Raw genomic sequence first — 19,157 nt, forward strand, 5'->3', positions numbered from 1 at the left:
TCCCAGGCCATAGCAGAGAGCTGAATTGGAAGTGGTCTTGAACTGGTGCCTATATGGGATGCTGGCGCTTCAGGCCAGGGCATTAACCTGCTGCGCCACAGCACTGGCCCCAAGACATCACTTTTGACACCAGCTTCCAGCTAATGCAACCTGGGAGGCTGCAGATGATTACTTAAATACTCGCATCCCTGCCACACACATGGCGGACCAGAATTGAGTTCCTGGCTCCTGGCTTCAGCCTGGCCAAGCCATGGCTGTTGTGAGCATTTAGAAAGGGTGCAAGATCTGCCTCCCCTCTATCTCTCTGCCTTTCAAATAAAATGAGAATACATAAATAAATGTCTCAAAAATTGTTCATCATAGAATTTTGGAGGTGAGAAATACCTTAAAATATGCTACAGTCACATGATTTCACAAATTAGGAAACTAAGATTCAGAGGAGTTTAATGTCTACTCCAAGGTCATTTATGAGGTTAGTGGCAGAACCTCCAGATTCTCTAACTCTGTATATGGAGTTCTTGCCACACTTAGGAAAATCTAGCAAACAAATTCTCTGAGTAGAACTACAGTTTTAAATTGTTCTTCTGTGTTTTATTAGCAACTAAGGATTTGAGATTTTATATTTGGCAAATTTCTTTGGTCATTAACTAACAATCAAATTAAAATTAATCAGAAATTTCCCTGGGTATTGTATTTGTTACACAGTGATAATAAAGAAAACTTGGTCTCCTGATTTCTTAGTAATTTTATATTATCAAGTTAATAGTACCAGTGGGAGAAGGAAGTTATATGGCTAGCCATAAATGTTGTATGAGAAAAATAAGATTGTCCTTGAAAGGTTCTGTTGCTTTTATCAATTTGTGAAGAAGTAAATTTAATTAAGATCACTATCACAGGAATCTGCTGAGTTTTGTACAAATGGCCATTTATGAATTCATCAAAATTTTACTTCCATTTGTTTGACTTAGCTAGAACTGTCCCTTAATCACAGAGCTCACTGCACACTTGAAAATCTTAAATAATTCATAATTACATTAATATCACAATTGCAGTAGGATTCCACTAAAGGAGATAGAAATAGGTTTGTGAATAACTGGAATTATAAAGTAAATTATTTTTTCTTGACATCGTTTTCCAAATATCTTTGCATTGATGTTTTCCTTGGGTTTCCCTAGGAACAGGTTAGTCATATCGACCCTCCATTTTGATTTCAGGAGTTCCAAATACTCTTCAAAAAATGTGGTCCCTCAGTAGTTGCCAGTTACTGACTTTCCAAATTCTACAGTTCTACTTTTTGGACTAGAGTTTTAAATCCCACTAAAATACAAGAATTGTCAAGGATTGAGTAAGCCAATTTTAGTCTTTGTCATCTTGGTTTGAATTCGTTTAACAGAGTGGCAACCAGGTCACATAGCAAGACACAAAGGAAATTGGAGATGGGACACACATAATGTATAGAAGAAAAAAGGAGATTGGAATTGTTATGAGCAGGACATGTGAACGCTGAAGCCTAGTGAGAGAAGAAGTGTGAGTCGGGGCACTGAGCACCATGCGGACTTAAGCTAGAGTGTGTTGGTTCATCCCTCAATGACTGCAATGGCCAGGGCTGTGCTAGGCTGAAGCCAGGATCCAGGAGCTTCAACTGGGTCTCCCACATGGGTGGCAGGGTCCTAAGCACTTGGGTCATCTGCTGCTTTTCCCAGGCCATTAGTTGGAAGCTGGATTGGAAGTGGAGCAACCGGACCATGAACCATTGCCCAAAGGGGGTGTTGGTGTAGCAAGAGGTTGCTTAACTCAGTATGCCATAATGCTTGCCCCAATAAATATAATATTTTATACATACTTAGTGGAGCCAAGCAATACAACCAGAGAAATACCATTGACACAGTGGTTCCTAAAATTTTTCTTGTGTTTTGGTGTGTATTCAATTTTATCAAGTATTTAAAGGAGATAGGTTCAACTTGTTTATGAAAAAGGAAGTTACTACAGTGATAATAAAGTAATCTGCAACTTTATTTGGTGAAAGCGGTTACTAAAGCTATGCTATCCAGTACAGGAGCCATTACTCACATATGGCTATTGAACGTGTGAAATGGGGCTTGTCCAAAATAAGCTACGCTAGAAGTATAAACCATACACTGGATTCTGAAGTCTTAGTATGAAATAATAAAATATTGCATTAATAACTTTTTATATTGTCTGTGTATTGAAATGATAGCATTCCAGATACATTGCATAAAGCAAAATATGTTATTTCAATTACTTTTACATTTTTCCTTTGTTTAGAGTGACTAACTGGAAAATTTAAAATGACCTATGTGGCTTGTATTTGTGGCCCACTTTACTATTTGCTAGACAGTTATGCTCTAAGGGATTTAATATTATTTAAATGTGATTTGCTTATAAGTTGGGCTGTGAATTTTTATGTTGTAATTATAGATACATAAGTCAGCTTTATTTTGAAAGATGATATGTAGTTGACATTGAGAAATCATATGTGACTTCTTTCTGTTCTCTTGAGTATTTTCTTTATCTATGTTATTGGGCACAGTTGAAAAATATGCTGAACTATTCTCATATTCCTAAAGAGAACAGTCACTGAAGGGAAGTATATCTGACCTCCTGTAAGTTAAGGAACCACATATCGTACCCAGTCTTTGGACAGTTAGCTTTCAGGTTAGATTTGTCTTGTGTCTGTCCACAGTGGCTATGCAAATAAATGAATATTCAATCCGAATGACATTTGAGCACTTGTGAACAATTTTCAGAAAATGTTAGTCAAATTAAATCAATGACCTGACTTTTTAAAGAATATTGATGGATAATTGAGAATGGGTGGCATAGGGGATCAAATTTTGAAGCCAGCATTAATTTAAATTAACGTAAACTTAAGGTGCCGGTGGTGTAGCATAGTAGGTTAATCCTTTGCCTAAGGCACTGGCATTCCATATCAGTACCAGTTCGTGTCCTGCCTGCTCCTCTTCCCATTCAGCTCTCTACTTATGGCCTGGGAAAGCAGTGGAAGATGGCCCATGCATGGGAGACCAGGAAGAAGCTCCTGGCTCCTGGCTTTGGCCTTGCCCAGCCCGAGCCATGTCAGCTATTTGGGGAGAAGAGCAGTGGATGGAAGACTTATCTCTGTCTCTCCCTCTCTCTGTCTATAATTTACCTCTCAAATAAATAAAATCTGTAAAATAAATAAACAAATAAGTAAACTTAAAATTCTTAGGTGGGACTGGTTAGAAAATCATTCAATTCCATAAGTTAAAAAACAAGCAAAAACTTCCACAATTCTTTCACAATTGTGTACTTCTTGAATGTCACATCCAACACTGAATCTTCAAAAATCGAGCAATTCAGTGTTCCGGGTGAGTGACAAAACACCATTTGGGATGTTTTCCAATGTCTGTCACATATGTAATTAATGCTTCTTACTACAAGAGAAAAAGACATTCTCTTTAGGATTCATTGAGTTTCTGCATCTTGGTTCCGACCACCAACTACATAAGACCTCTAAAGGAAATCATACTTTTTTTTTTTCAGAGCTGCTTTCAAAAATTATTGCAAAAATAAATTGACAGAAGCTTTCTGAAGTGAGAATTTATGTCATAGTTTCTGGTAGAAATGAAAAGTAAACTATTTGCTGGGTTATATTTATTCTTTGCTATATATTTATAGACATTCTACTTCTCTAACTGTAGCCATGTACCTGTGGTTCCTGCCAGGGCTGTCATGAGTTATGATGTCTTTTGATACTCATTTTTCTTTCTCATTGTTATTAACAATGCTTTATCTTGATATTTGTTAGAAAGCAGGGTTACAGAGAGGCAAAGGCAGAGAGAGAGAGAGAGAGAGAGAGAGAGAACAAGAAAGAGATCTTCCATCTGCTGATTCACTCCCCAAATGTCCTGAGCAGCCAGAGCTGAGCCAGACAGAAGCCAGACGCCAGGAGGTTCATCCAGTCTCCCACGTGGGTGCAGGACCCTAAGCACATGGGTAATCTTCCTCTGCTTTTCCAGGTACATTAGCAGGGCGCGGCAGCAGCAGCCAAGTTTTGAACCAGCGCCCACTTTGGATGCCAATGTTGCATGCATTGGCTTTACCCGCTAAGCCACCATTCCAGCCCTAGCGTTCGGATTCCTTAATCTCTCATTTTTATTAATACAAAGGAAATCACTGATATATGGAAATGATTATTGACTTATGATCTGCCAGGTTTTCTAACATAATTAATTATGTTTGGATCTGGAACTCTGAATATGTTCTCTGTTTAATGTCATAGTCAAATTTGACAGATGCCATAGAGGGGGCCAAGTATCAAATTTTTTGATCCATTTATAAAACTAAGAAACAAATAATAAGAGTTTTATTCCCTTACATCTTGCCATACATTATTTCCAACACAAGGACATATTCTCAAGCTCTCTGGGATCCGCAGAGATGAGCTATGTTATGTGCATGCCCAGAGAGTCCCTGTAGGAAATCATTTCTCTTATACTAAACCATTATCTAAAATTGATTCTTTCTTCTTATCAAAATGGTAATAAAAACACTGAGAATAATTGGGTAAAAGTGAGGGTCGTGACCTTAATTTGTGAAGTATCTTGAAGGCAAGTTTACTACCTTAAAATTATATCTCTACTCAGATACCAAATGGAATGATCTATGGTTATTTTACATAAAACCATACATGTATTAATATTATATATCAAACTGATTGAAACAACAGAATCCTGAATCTGAATTTGCAATTTACAGTGCTGAATAAACTAAATTAATAATGAATCACATTCTTCAATCATGAAAACTCATCTTTTGATAGATGAAGTTGTTGGAAGTTAGTGAAAGTATTTCTTTTTTTTTTCATTTATTAAACTTTTATTTAATGAATATAAATTTCCAAAGTACAGCTTATGGGTTACAATGGCTTCAGTATTTCAAAGCATTTCAGTTTGATGGTACACTTTTACATTGCCTCATACTTAATATTTGATTTTAAATGCAGTACTGCTTCTTGCCATATTATTAGAATTTAAAAGCATAAAGGATAGGGTGCATCTCAAGAAATACTATTTTGGTATACATTACCATTCAATGCAATCTAGGTATACAAAAAAGGGAATGGTTTTAAGTCATTAAAATCATTTCATGTCGTATCCTTACCCTACCCCTGGTCCTCCATTAAAGTCAATGTGAAAAAAAAACCTGTGAAGGATTAGAAGAAAGAACAAAAACATTATTTTTAAGAAGTTTTGACCAAATATAGAGAAAGCAGCAGAGGATTAATTCCTTGATGGTCTTCAAGTACAGTAAGCAAACAGTTGCTAGAAAGCTGTTCCCATCTCATTCGTGTGACCTAGGAATGGATCTGCCTAAAAATGTGTAAGGGAACATATTTATTCATAATGATAGCGAAGTTCTCAAAAAGCTCTTGAAATATTTACATAATAAAAAACCTATGTAGACCAGTGCTGTGGCATAGTGAGTAAACTGCCACCTGCAGCTCTGGCATCCCATATGAGCTCCAGTTCCAGTCTAGGCTGCTCCACTTCCAATCCAGCTCTCTGCTATGGCCTGGAAAAGCAGTAGAAGATGGCCCAAGTGCTTGGACGCCTGCACCTGTGTGGGAGACCCGGAAGACTCCTGGCTTCAGATCAACCCAACTCTGGCCTTTGCAGCCATTTAGGGAGTGAACCAGCAGATGGAAGACCTCTCTCTCTCTCTCTCTCTCTCTCTCTCCCTCTTTCTCTCTCTTCCTCTGCCTCTCTGTGACTCTGCCTTTCAAATACATCAATAATTTTTTTACAAAAAACTATCACAGATTTTTAAAAATTGTGCAAAATATTTCAAGATTTCCAATATTTACTAGTTATATCAGTATGTCTGAATATGATGTAATTTGAGGCACTAAAAAAAAATAACACATTGGTTTGAAAAGAGCCCCCATCAGAGCAACATGAATTCAACTAATATTGAAGAAACAACAAACATTAAATTTATGGTGAAGCTTGAGTGGAAGAATGGTATAATCATTGATACTTAAAAAAAAAAATCTTATGGAGACATTGTCCCTCCTCAAATCAGAAATTTACAAATGAATCACTTGTTTTACAAAGGGAAGAGATGTTGAAGATGAAGCCGTCTATTAGATCATCCACATCTATTTATGAGGGTAAAAACAATAATCTTGCTGGTGCCCTAATTGAAGATCAATGATTACCAGCAGAAACAATAGCCACCATCAAAGACATCTCAATTGGTTCAGCTTACACAATTCCAACTGAAAAATTAAAGTTGAACCAAATTTCTGCTCAATGGTTACCAAAACTGTTAGAGCCGATCTGTAGCAGATGAAACCACGACTGTAAGTGGAAATTTAAAATAAGTAGGGTCAAGATCCTGAGCATTTCTTGGAAGAACTTGTGTCAGTGGCAACATGGCTTTACCAGTACAATCCTGATGACAAAGCACAAACAAATCAATGACTACCAAGGTGTGGAATTGGTCTTGTCAAGGCAAAAGTGTATCAGTCATGAGGAAAGGTCATGGCAACAGTTTTGTTGCTCCAGGCATATTCTTGCTTACTTAGTGAAAGGCCAAAGAACAATATCCTCTGCTTATTAAGAACCTGTTTTGAGGAAGTTAACCAAAACACTGGCTGAGGGCCGGCGCCGTGGCTCAACAGGCTAATCCTCCGCCTTGCGGCGCCGGCACACCGGGTTCTAGTCCCGGTCGGGGCACCGATCCTGTCCCGGTTGCCCCTCTTCCAGGCCAGCTCTCTGCTGTGGCCAGGGAGTGCAGTGGAGGATGGCCCAAGTGCTTGGGCCCTGCACCCCATGGGAGACCAGGATAAGCACCTGGCTCCTGCTATCGGAACAGCGCAGTGCGCTGGCCGCAGCGCGCCAGCCGCGGCGGCCATTGGAGGGTGAACCAACGGCAAAAGGAAGACCTTTCTCTCTGTCTCTCTCTCACTGTCCACTCTGCCTGTCAAAAATAAAAAAAAAATAAAAAAAAATTAAAAAAAAAAAAACACTGGCTGAAAAATGCCTAAGAAAGCCTCAAGAGAAACTCCTTCTCTACCATGCTGATGTTCCTTATCATTCCTGTCATCAAATCAGTGCATCATGCAAGAGTTTCAGTGGGACAGCATAATGCCTCCGCCTTATGGTAATGACTTGACTCCTTCTGACTACTTTTTATTTCCTAATCTTTTTTTAAAAAAATATGATTTATTTGAAAGGCAGAGCTACAGAGAGGCAAGGGCAGAGAGAGAAAAAGGTCTTCCATCCACTGGGTCACTCCCCAGAGGGCTGCAATGGCCAAAGCTGTGCTGATCCGAAGCCAGAAGCCTGGAGCTTCTTCCAGGTCTCCCATGTGGGTGCAGGGGTGCAAGGACTTGGGCCATCTTCTACTGCTTTCCCAGGCCATGGATTGGAAGAGGAGCAGCCAGGACTAGAACCGGCACCCATATGGGATGCTGGCGCTGTAGGTGACAGCTTTACCCCCTTTGCTACAGTGCTAGTCCTTTTATTTCCTAATCTTAAAAAGTATCTCTAAAAGGCAAACTGTTTTCTTCAGTCAATAACATAAAAATATTGCATCAACATGGTTAAAATGCTCAAAGCTTTCAGTTCTTTACAGATGGAATATATAACTGATATCATTGATTATAAAAGTTCATATTATTGATTTCCATGTTTCCATTTTCCACAAATCTTTTGATGTTCTTCCCCATATAATCTGTTTTAGTCCTGCACCCTTTGTAGTTAATGATGATTTCACTCTCCAAATGCCTGCAAGGACTGGGGCTGGACCAGGGCCAAAGCCAGGAGCCAGGAAAACAATCCAAATCTGCAGCGTTTTGGGTGGCAAGCATAAGTTACTTGAGTCATCAGTAATTTTTGTGTCTGCATTAGCAGGAAGCTGGAGTCAGGAGTCAGAGCTGGCAGCCAAGCACAGGTACCACAATATGGGCTGTGGGTATTCTAACCATCAGGCTAAATGCCTGCTCCCAAGCTATTGATATTTTATAGATTATTCCTTTTTTCAAATGTACTGAAAGTTTTTTTTTTTACTTTTATAATGTCAGGAATGCATGCATTTATTGTTACATTCTTTTATAAGCATATATTTAAAGGGAAAAGTATCCATTCATAACTAGCTTAAAAGCTTAATAATATATCAGGTTCCTTAAATAATTATCTCTTATTTTCCAGGCATTTATATACGATGATTATGCTTATGATCTTAACATGATAGAAATAGTAACTGTTTTATATATTATTGTTATCCTCATATTCAATAAATTAGTGGAACTTGTTATAAAAGTTACATGACACTGCTAACATAGGTCATTCTTTTCAAATATATTCAGTGGAAAACAGCCTAGAAAATTCTGTATGCTCCCCTCATCTAAATGTGTATACATGCATGTACATACACACACTTTTTTTTTTAAGAGAAGAGGGGGAAAGATCACCTAAAATTTGCCTGTTGTATGATATGGTAAAAACATTGCCCTTCTCTTTTCAACCCCATACATTTATTTTATTTATTTGAAAGACAGAGTTGCAGAGAGAAGTAGAGACAGAGGTTTTCCATCTGCTGGTTCATTCTCCAAATGGCCACAATGACTGGAACTGAGCTGAACCGAAGCCGGGAGCCAGGAGTCTCCGCTGGGTCTCCCACGTAGGTGCAGGGGCCCAATCACTTGGGCCATCTTCTACTGCTTTCCCTGGCATATTAGCAGAGAGCTGAATCAGAAGAGGAACAGCTGGGACGCGAACTGGCACCCACATGGGCTACTGGCGCTGCAAGGCTTGGGCTTTAACTTGCTAAGCTGCAGCGCTGGCCTCAACGCTTTCTTTTTCTGAAGTGGCAGTATAGCATTTTGAAAGGGAGGAGATGATTAAGTCATACAGGTATAGGTTTTTCACTTGCTTCATGTATAACATTGGGAAAGAGTTTAATTTCTTAGCTGCAGAGGCAGAATGGCTTCATCTGTTAAGTGATGCACATGTGCCAAAAGTAGCCACTCAGTACTGAGTATCCATTCTGCTCCCGACATCCCACGTTCCTTATCATTAAAGTCGTTTTTGCCATTTTTGTAGAAATAGGATATTGCTACATAATTTGTAATCACAACACATATCAAAAGTGTAATTAATTTGTAATATTAATTCAGCAGGAAAACAACTAAATATGTATTTGAAGGCTACATTATGTAGTTAGTTCTAGTTAATAAAAGTTCATTTATTTCAATGAGAATTAGAACTGAAAAGACAAATAATGATTAATGGGTGCTGGGTTATGGCAATATAAGACATTCTGGCAGGGGGCGGAGAGTGGCGCCATGGCTCCACCTGCAGCACTGGAATCCCATATGAGCGTCACGTTCTAGTCCCGGTTGCTCCTCCTTCCAGTCCAGCTCTCTGCGATGGCCCGGGAAGGCAGTGGAGGATGGCCCAGGTCCTTGGGCCCTGTACCCGCATGGGAGACCAGGAAGAAGCACCCAGCTCCTGGCTTCAGATCTGCACAGCGCCAGCTGTAGCTGCCATTTGGGGATTGAACCAATGGATGGAAGACCTTTCTCTCTGTCTCTCTCTCTCTGCTTATAACTGTACCTGTCAAAAAAAAAAAAAAAAAAAAAACGTTCTGGAGTTCTACTGGACAGTAGGGGTACTATAGATAATGTTAATATAATGTATATTTGTCTTTTTAAAAAGCCTAGAAGGTAGGATTTATGGATGTTTTCACTGGTTAAATACTTGAAAGGATAAATATATTTACCATGATTGGACATTATATAATTTATATATATACTAAAACATCACATAGTATCCCATTAATATGTACAATGTGTGCATATATATATTTTATTTTTCTTGAAAAGCTTTAAGAAGACAAATGAGAAAAACAAAACCTTGAAGTGTGATTCATTTTTATTAGTAATATGTATACCTGAAGTATTAAGGGTCTCAGGATACCTCTTAAAAGTATGTAATTTATTGGAATATACAGACTGTTTACTAGTTTTATGTGTATTAGAAAAGAAGTGTGCAGGTGCTTCAGAAAGTTTAAGGGAAAGTGGGAATAGAAGATATGTTTATTTTAGTGCAAAAAATTTTGAAATCCATGCGTGGTTTTTTCATAATACACACTTTTCGTGAACTTTCTAAAGGTCTGGTGCGTGCACTGGGACTCCAGAGAGATCCTGGCAGTGTAGCGGGGGCTGTTTTGGCCTGAGGAAGTCTGAAGCTTGAAAGTGCACTGACTTTTAGGGAGCCTCTAGCCTTTTTGTTTGCTGAGAATTTGGTCAGGGCTTATAAAGGTCTGGTTCGTTTGTAATGCTTCCTATCAAATTAGAAAGTGACCTTTAGCAAAATGTGTGTCCTCCACTTTGCAGATCGGTAAACACAAATGTACCACATGTGTAGGAACCACTCTACAAAGAATGTTTCCCAGTTTTTACAACTTGGGACTGTGAAAATGAGCCGCAGCATTCGCAGCAGGGCAGCCTTCGGAATACCCACCGAGTTCTCGCCAGCTGGAGGTGCACAGAGCTTTGCCTTAAAGCCTCTGAAGTTTTACTTTCTAAAGCTCTTCCTCCTACGTTCTTACTTCCTAACAACCCAAGCAGTAGGAGGGCAGCTGCAGGGCATCCCAAGGTCGGATCCACCTGGGGAGACGCTAAGACAAAGATACTGAGAAAGCAGGCATCTGCCTCCCTTTTCCTACATCAAAGGAGCGCACCCAGCTCAACTTCCGGGGCAGCGCGAGCGCTATCACGTGACTAGGGCTCGGCCAATAAGAAGACCCTGCCTGGGCGTCTTCCAGGAAGTGAGTCCCTGGAGCTGAGGTGGAGTCCAGAGGTCATTCCACCGGGAGGCAGTGCCTTTTGGTGGTGGAGCCCGCTGTTGCTTTCGGGATCCATGGCCAGTAAAAAAAAAAAAAAGAAACGAAACATGGACGTGCTCCCTGGACTGGATTTCTGCCTGTTTTTCCCAAGGTGCTTCCGCCTTTCCCCTCAGCTCACCGACTCGTATCTTTTCAGCACATCCCTGTTGTGTTTAAGAAGAGTAGGCCTCCGTCCTTTGCAACCGAGAACACAGGTGGTTTTAGCAATGATTGCTGTTGCGCATTTGTGAATGTGGAGCCAGAGCCTGCCTTGAGTCCGGGTGACGTGCTTGAATTACCCGGGATGTAGGACAGCCAAGTCCAGACCCCATGTGCTCCAGTGAAGGGTTGCTTCTTTCCCAGCACACTGTGGAATACCTTCACTGAGCTCTGCCTACTTGACTGCCGGGTTTACTGCAGTTTCCTGTGACGATGCTCATCTGCTTCCTGACAACTTTGGTTTCTCACACTAGGCTGTTGAGCACCTTAGAGAACAGAGATTCTGTTATATTCATCATTTTTCCTCAATCACGAGTGCCTGGGTGCACAGTACTAATAAAGATTTTAATGAATGAGTGAATAAACAGTGCATTGATAACTCTGTTACCTGGAAGAACCACTATGGATTTAATGTTGGTGCTAAAAAGTCCAAGATTGATTTTAAAAAACACTACCCATGTTCTCTAGCAATTAAAAGTTCAGGACTCTTAAATAAAGTGCTTTGTTCATTTTGTAAGCATCTATTCCATGCTTACGTGCCAGGTTCTTATTACAGAGATAGCTAAGACTTAATCTCATTTTTAAAGAAGTCCCTCAGATGATGCAGGAAACAAATGATTCCATAGCGCAGATAATGGAGCTGTGGGAACAAACAGCTGTGCTAATGTGAAGAGTGATTGGAGCAGCAGCCCCATTGTCAGCAGCCCTGGGAACCACTAAACAGGCGTGGAGACACCACTCTGGGCTGGAGGCTGCACACATCAAGGACAACAGCATAGCCCCTAAAAGCTGGAGAATTGTACAAAATTGTTTTGTCTTTCCAGAATTGTGTGAGGTGGCTAAAACAAAGCAACCATAGATACCCTTAATGTTATTTTTTAAAAGATCATAATCAAATCTTGTTATCCAAAAAAAAAAAAAAGTGAATAATTCTGAGATTAACTAGATGCCATTTCAGAATAATACATAAGACTATGTTTTGGATTTGGCACAAGGGTGATAGTGAAGACAAATCTGTATCTTTCAGCATTAAAGCGCAGTACAGTAAATCAGATATATGGATATAAAACCATATAGATGTGTATTTGTGTTAATAAAAATGTTAATTTCTATTTCTTACATATTAAGTACCTGATAGGAGAAAGATTTAACTCTGAAATGTTTTTCTATCATTTGCAGACAACTACTACGGTACCCCAAAGCCTCCAGCAGAACCAGCACCATTGTTATTAAATGTAACAGACCAGATACTTCCAGGAGCCACTCCAAGTGCTGAAGGCAAACGGAAGAGGAATAAATCAGTGAGCAACATGGAGAAAGCAAGTGTAGAGCCTCCCGAGGAGGAAGAGGAAGAGAGGCCTGTGGTCAATGGAAATGGAGTAGTGGTAACGCCAGGTTAGTCATTTATGTTTTCTATGGAATCATTGGTGGACTTATTTTTTAAAGATTTATTTATTTATTTATTTAAAAGGCAGAGGGGCAGAGAGAGGGAGATACAGAAAAAAAGAAGACTTCCATCCACTGGTTCCATTTCCCCAATGGCCACAACGGCTGGAGCTAGTCCAGGCCGAAGCCAGGAGTCTAGTACAGAGAGGTGGGTGATAGGGTCCAAAGCGCTGGAGTCTTCTTCTGCAGGGAGCTGCATCAGAAGCACAGCAGCTGGGACTTGAACAGCTGCTCTGATACGGGATACTGGCATTGCAGGAAGCAGCTTCACTGGCCGCACTGCGATGCCAGCCCCAGGTGACTGTTTTGATGTGTGTGCGTGCGTGTGTGTGTGTGTATCTATTTGTTCAGATAAATATGTATATATGATTATATGATCTTCAAAGAGAGAAGATTATTATGTCAAATGGAAATGCCATGATCTGTTTATCTAACTTGTTCTCATTTTGGCATATTTATTCATTTTTCTTAATTTTTGGTTTTACTTACACACTATTAATGGCACATAGTAAATGGCTTAAACTTCTTAGAAGGAGTTACAGATTATAAATATCATTATGGAAAGCTTGTGGGCCTCATTGCAGTAATTTTGAGACAATATAATCTTAGAAATCTGGCTGGGCTTGCGGTTGTGTACACAGAGATTACTCCATGTGATTTAGTTGGTAGTATCAATGAATGCAGTTCTCAAAATGTCAGCAGCTACTGAACACCTGTATATTTGACTCTCATTTATTCCTGTCAAATCTGGCAATGTAGAGAAAGAATGCAGACTTTATATGTTAACAGTTTGATGGCACTGATCCTTGAATGAGGAAAAGAATAGTTATTCCCTTATGATCTGTCAAACCACATACACGAAAATAAAGTATATTTGTGCAAGATGTTGATATTTTTCTTATACTTAATACTCACAGAGCAGCAATAGTAGGTTTTTTTTTTTAATTTTTTTTTGACAGGCAGAGTGGACAGTGAGAGAGAGAGAGAGAGAGAAAGGTCTTCCTTTTGCCATTGTTTCACCTTCCAATGGCTGCCGCGGCCGGCGCAACGCGCTGATCCGAAGGCAGGAGCCAGGTGCTTCTCCTGGTTTCCCATGGGGTGCAGGGCCCAAGCACTTGGGCCATCCTCCACTGCACTACCGGGCCACAGCACAGAGCTGGCCTGGAAGAGGGGCAACCGGGACAGAATCCGGCATCCCAACCAGGACTAGAACCCGGTATGCCGGCGCCACAGGTGGAGGATTAGCATAGTGAGCCACTGCGCCGGCCAATAGGAGGTTTTTATAATATTCATAATCAAATGTTTCCAACAGAAAAGCTGTGACGTTCTTGCAGTAGGTTAATACAATTCTGTTTTACTAACTTAATTTTTTTATTAGTGGCATATTAGTGAGTATTGAACAGCTAAAGGCTGTGTTGCAACTCTTGGGCAATACTACCATATGTACTTTGTGTACCTACTATTCTTAAGATATTTCCTACTACTACTCTTTTAGTGTTCCTATTTTTATTTTTCACTGCACTGATTCTATACTGACATAGTATATGAATTTGAATTGTATGCCCAATTCAAGGCATAAAAGGAAACTTCCTAAGATTTTTAATCAAAGAAATGCTTTCTAAGCTTATATTATATCTTTTTTAAAAGATTTATTTATTTATTTGAAAGGCAGGGTTACAGAAAGGCAAGCAGAGGCAGAAAGAGAGAGACATCTTCCATCTGCTGGTTCACTCCCCAGATGGCCACAATGGCCAGAGCTGGGCTGACCTGAAGCCAGGAGCCAGGAGCCAGGAGCTTCTTCTGGGTCTCCTACGCAGTTGCAGGGGCCCAAGTACTTGGGCCATCTTTTACTGCTTTCCCAGGCCATAAAATAGATCTGGATTGGAACTGGAGCATCCGGGTCGCAAACCGGCACCCATAGGGGATGCCAGCACTGTAGGCGGCAGCTTTACTTGCTATGCAACAGCACCGGGCCCACTTTATATCTTCTTTCTTCAAAACACCTGCACAAATGTTGTTCTTCAGGGAACATAAGAAAACCAAAATTTAATGTGTGCCAATCAGGAGACAAAATATTAAAAGGTACTGTCATCTTGATTACTCAGATGCGGACCTTTTGCCCCATGAATACCATCGGGTGAAACCATGTCTGTGTCCCAAGGTATCACTGACTTCTAGATATACAGGTGCTAAATGTGATAAGTAAGTAATATGACTTGCCTACCATAAAAATGTGTGTGCAATTAGTTAACTACCTTTTTGCTGATTTGGAAGTATCTAAAATTGATGTAAATTAGGTTGATGGAAAATAGTTTTCTTGGTTGATTTTTGAGAGAAGCAAAGCAACTTAGCTGAGTTCAGGCTGTAACCACAAAAGGAGCAAAAGTTAGGGGTGAGAGAACAGTTATACAGCTTCCTACTGGATGATACCTTGTGGTTAACAGCATAAAATAGATGGCCCTGGCTAAGGTCAGATGTTGATGTTTAATTCATTTCTCATCTGTGTAGGACAAATAACATGAAGCATTTTGGATCCACAGATTCTTAAGCTATAAGTATGTTTAACTGGAAGGGCATAGTTTAGCTAGAAAGTACCAATTCTGTCCTATTCATACATTAGACCTGAGGGTGAGATGCTTTCTGGCTAGGAGGTATTTGTGTGCCCCAAAGACAATGGACTGGTTTGAGCTCTTGCTCACCTGCCCTCATCATCTGGCTGTCCTGGGCACCTCAGCAGAGAACAACTCTAGGTTTTCTGGGAGTCAACAGATGTTTCAATCAGTAGCTCTTGCTGGGCAAGTGGCGTTCTACCGCCTTTTTCTTTTCTGTTGTGGGAGGTGAGAGACAAATTAGACAGCTCTTCACCTAGTGTTCCAAGATGGACTGAATAACATCCAACAAAAAATTGGTCCATCATTTTTTACTAGAAATCTCTTGACAGCTCTCATCTTTGAAAAATTTTTTTTCTTCCTTTATTTATCCAATAGAGAGTTTGGATATTTTTTTGGCCTCCACTTATATATGTTTTCTTAACTTTTTGCCTATTGAACTTCATCTCTTTTTATTTTTATTAGAGAATCTTTTATAAAATTTATTTATTTGCAAAAGAGAGCAACAAACATCTACTGGTTCACTCCCCAAATTCCTACAACAGTTGGGACTGGGTTGAGCTTAAGCTGGGGACCAGGGAGCCAGAACCTGGGAACTCAGACCAAGTTTCCCCTGTGAGTGACAGGAACCCAACTACTTGAGCTATCACTGCTGCCTTCTGGAATCTGCATTAGTGAGAAATAGGAATCAGTGGCCAGAGTCAGATATCAAACCCAGTTACTCTGATCCAAGATGCTGGTTTCTTAATCACTCAGCTGAACACCTGCCCCTCCTGTATAAAATCTTTGTCCTGCTTTTTATTTTCCTCCTATACACATTCACCAGAAACAGGAGATTTCAAAGACTAGGGGGATGGGCTGGCGCCACGGCTCACTAGGCTAATCCTCTGCCTGCAGCGCTGGCACCCCAGGTTCTAGTCCCGGTTGGGGCGCCAGATTCTGTCCTGATTGCCCCTCTTCCAGGCCAGCTCTCTGCTGTGGCCAGGGAGTGCAGTGGAGGATGGCCCGAGTGCTTGGGCCCTGCACCCACATGGGAGACCAGGAGAAACACCTGGCTCCTGACTTCAGCTCGACGCAGCGCGCCAGCCATAGCGGCCACTTGGGGGGTGAACCAACGGAAAAAGGAAGACCTTTCTCTCTGTCTCTCTCTCTCTCACTGTCTAACTCTGCCTGTCAAAACAAACAAACAAACAAACAAAAAAGACTAGGGGGAAATTGTTGGTTAAATTTAGCTAACATTGTCCTGTATTGACTAGCCATCAGCAATAACAATTTCATATGTCAATTCAGAACATAATTTTTTCCAATTTTTCTCATATCTATAAAGTTTTTTTTGTTCTCTGTATGTTAGCTATTACAAATTAGCTACCACAAAACAGTACATCTGTACTTTTGGGTCTAACTTATTTCAGTAAGGATAATGGTCTCCAGCTACATCCATTTTGTTGTTTAAAAAAAAAGAATTTCATTCTTTTTATGACTGAGTGGTATTCTGACATGTATATATAGACCACATTTTCATTAACCACTCATCAGTTGGTGGACATATAGGTTGAATACATATCTTAGCTATTGCTAATTGAGCTGCTATAAACATGGGGTACACATAAATATTGAAATAATGAACCATATTTGGAGAATAAGGAAAGCTTATTTTTTTAAACATATAATCTTTTTAAAAATTTTTTTTTTATTTATGTGAAAGGCAGAGTTATAGAGGCAGAGGAAGATAGAGAAAGAGAGGTATTCCATCCTCTGGTCTACTCCCCAGATGACCACAACGGCCAAAGCTGGGCTGACCTGAAGGCAGGAGCCTGGAACTTCTTCCAGGTCTCCCAAGTGGGTGCAAGGGCCCAGGGACTTGGGCCATCTTCTACTGCTTTCACAGTCCATAGCAGAGAGCTGGATCAGAAGTCAAGCACCTGGGACTTGTACTGGTGCCCCTATGGGATGCTGGCACTGCAGGCAGCTTTTCCCGCTACGCCACAGCGCCGACCTCAAAAAGCTTATTTTGATAATCTTATTTCATTACAAAGGAATGTTGATGATATAATTAATACATAATATAATCACTAACCTCTTTCAGATGCATAACATGTGTTAGGAACTAACTAATTTCATTTAACTAATCTAACTGCCCAATTCTACAGATTAGGAAGCTGAGATACACTAATGCTAAATAACTTTTCCAATAACTGGAATTCAGATATAGAAAGTCTGGGCCCAGAACCCATGCTCCTAGCAGCTGTGCTACCCTGAGCCTTATATAACTAAATACAAGTATAAATATGTTTCTTAGTGACATGTTGACACATATCTGTGTTACCAGTACCTCTTTGAGAAGTGACATCATGAACTTCTAATTACCAAACACTTATCATGCTTTTGTTTCTGAAAATTATGTGCAAGTAAATTTACTTTTTTCTGTTGGGTCAAAAAAACTCTCTTTTTTATTATTATATTCTGTATTATATGTAAGCAACAAGCCTACCAATCTTTGGCTCCTAATATGTTTTCCCAAAATGATCTATTCTCTCTGCATAAATAAAGATTTAAGAGGATTCTTCATTCTATGTTCATTACCTATTTTCTTCAACTTTCCTCCCTTGAACTATGGGATACACTTATAACTGAATTTTTCTTTTTCTATTTTCAACATGTATCTATATAAAGCCAGTGATATCCTTTAAATATTTAAGCTTGCCATGAAGTTCTTCAATCATTATCAATGAAAATTCACATAAGACATTTTATGTAAAATGTTATATAAAGTTCCAACCTTCTGTTCAGAATTATACCATACACATGGATTTGGCTCATAGCTCCTAGAAAAGGTATATAATGATTTTTCAGAGTCTCAAACAGGTTAGAAAGGTTTCTCTCTTTGCCATAAATCGCCTAGGTGATGAAAATCAATATAATTCTATCCTTAGAAAGGTAATTCTATCCTTGTCAATAATGAAAAATTTAAAAATAAAAATAGGTTTAAAAAGAACTGCAGTGTTCCTATAATCCATGCATACAATAACCGGGACAGTTAGCACATATACTATCTCTAATTTCAAAGTAATAATGTATCTATTTTGTGAAGGAGATACTGAAACCTTGTTACTTTTAACAGAGGTAAGAGTTCCTTAACAGTAGAGTAGAGATTTGGACCCAGTAGTACCTCATCTCATCCTCTTACCAGCACCTCCCTAAGCTGAGGGCAGAGTTCTGACCTCCATATGGTAAATCACCTTGCTACGGCTCCCTATATTTGATTTCCATTGTATTCCATTATGTTTATCCTTCACTGAGTTCATGGCAGTGGTATTAGGTCTCATGCTTGTAAGGATAATAAATCCTTACATTGTCTCATAGATTCCATCTTTACGGTCATTGAAAATCCAGATTCCCATGACATTACCCTCACCCATATTTAGGCATCTTAATCTTTCATTTATCTTGTCAGAGTTGGCATCCAGCCCCAAGGCTTCAAATGATGTAGATTTACTTGCAGCCCTCACTGCTCTCCTGTGTTTCAGAGCTGTATTCCTAGCTGCTGCCCACCTAAGTGTTTCTTGTTCAAATTAATTGCAAGGCAGTTCAGTCAAATTCTTACTCCACAAACAAGCAAACTGACTCACAGAGTGGTATACCTCATTTCTTAGCTTCGATGTTTTTCTCCCCTAGGCTTGATATTTGTTGTTAGGCACAAAAGATCTTTGGGCCTTTTGATTTCATCCTTCCTTTCCAAATATCTCTGCAGTGCCCTACAACACTGTCGTACTGAGTGACATGTGGACGACAGCCCGCTGGCTGATCTGCACACCTCTTCTTCCTCATCCAGAACAAGCAGTTGGTCACACAAGCATCCTTCTCAAAGCCAGAATGACCTTCTGTTTCCACTGCTTCAGGTTCCTTAAGAAACTACACAGGGTCTCCTTCATAGGCCAGAACATCCCTGACACCTTGGGTTCTCCATTAAAACCTGCATAAACTCCC

At 39.9% G+C, this 19,157-nt stretch overlaps 1 protein-coding gene across 1 annotated transcript in view; it reads left to right on the top strand.

Moving 5' to 3' along the window:
• MAGI2 (membrane associated guanylate kinase, WW and PDZ domain containing 2) overlaps positions 1-19,157 on the top strand; it is a 1,616,214-nt gene that overhangs the window by 1,041,455 nt on the left and 555,602 nt on the right. The window contains exon 4 of the mRNA XM_062210835.1: positions 12,295-12,510. Coding sequence (XP_062066819.1) covers positions 12,295-12,510 — 216 coding nt within the window. The remainder of the gene's footprint in view (positions 1-12,294; positions 12,511-19,157) is intronic.

Source organism: Lepus europaeus, chromosome 1, assembly GCF_033115175.1.
Source record: "Lepus europaeus isolate LE1 chromosome 1, mLepTim1.pri, whole genome shotgun sequence".
NCBI classification, from domain to species: Eukaryota; Metazoa; Chordata; class Mammalia; order Lagomorpha; family Leporidae; genus Lepus; species Lepus europaeus.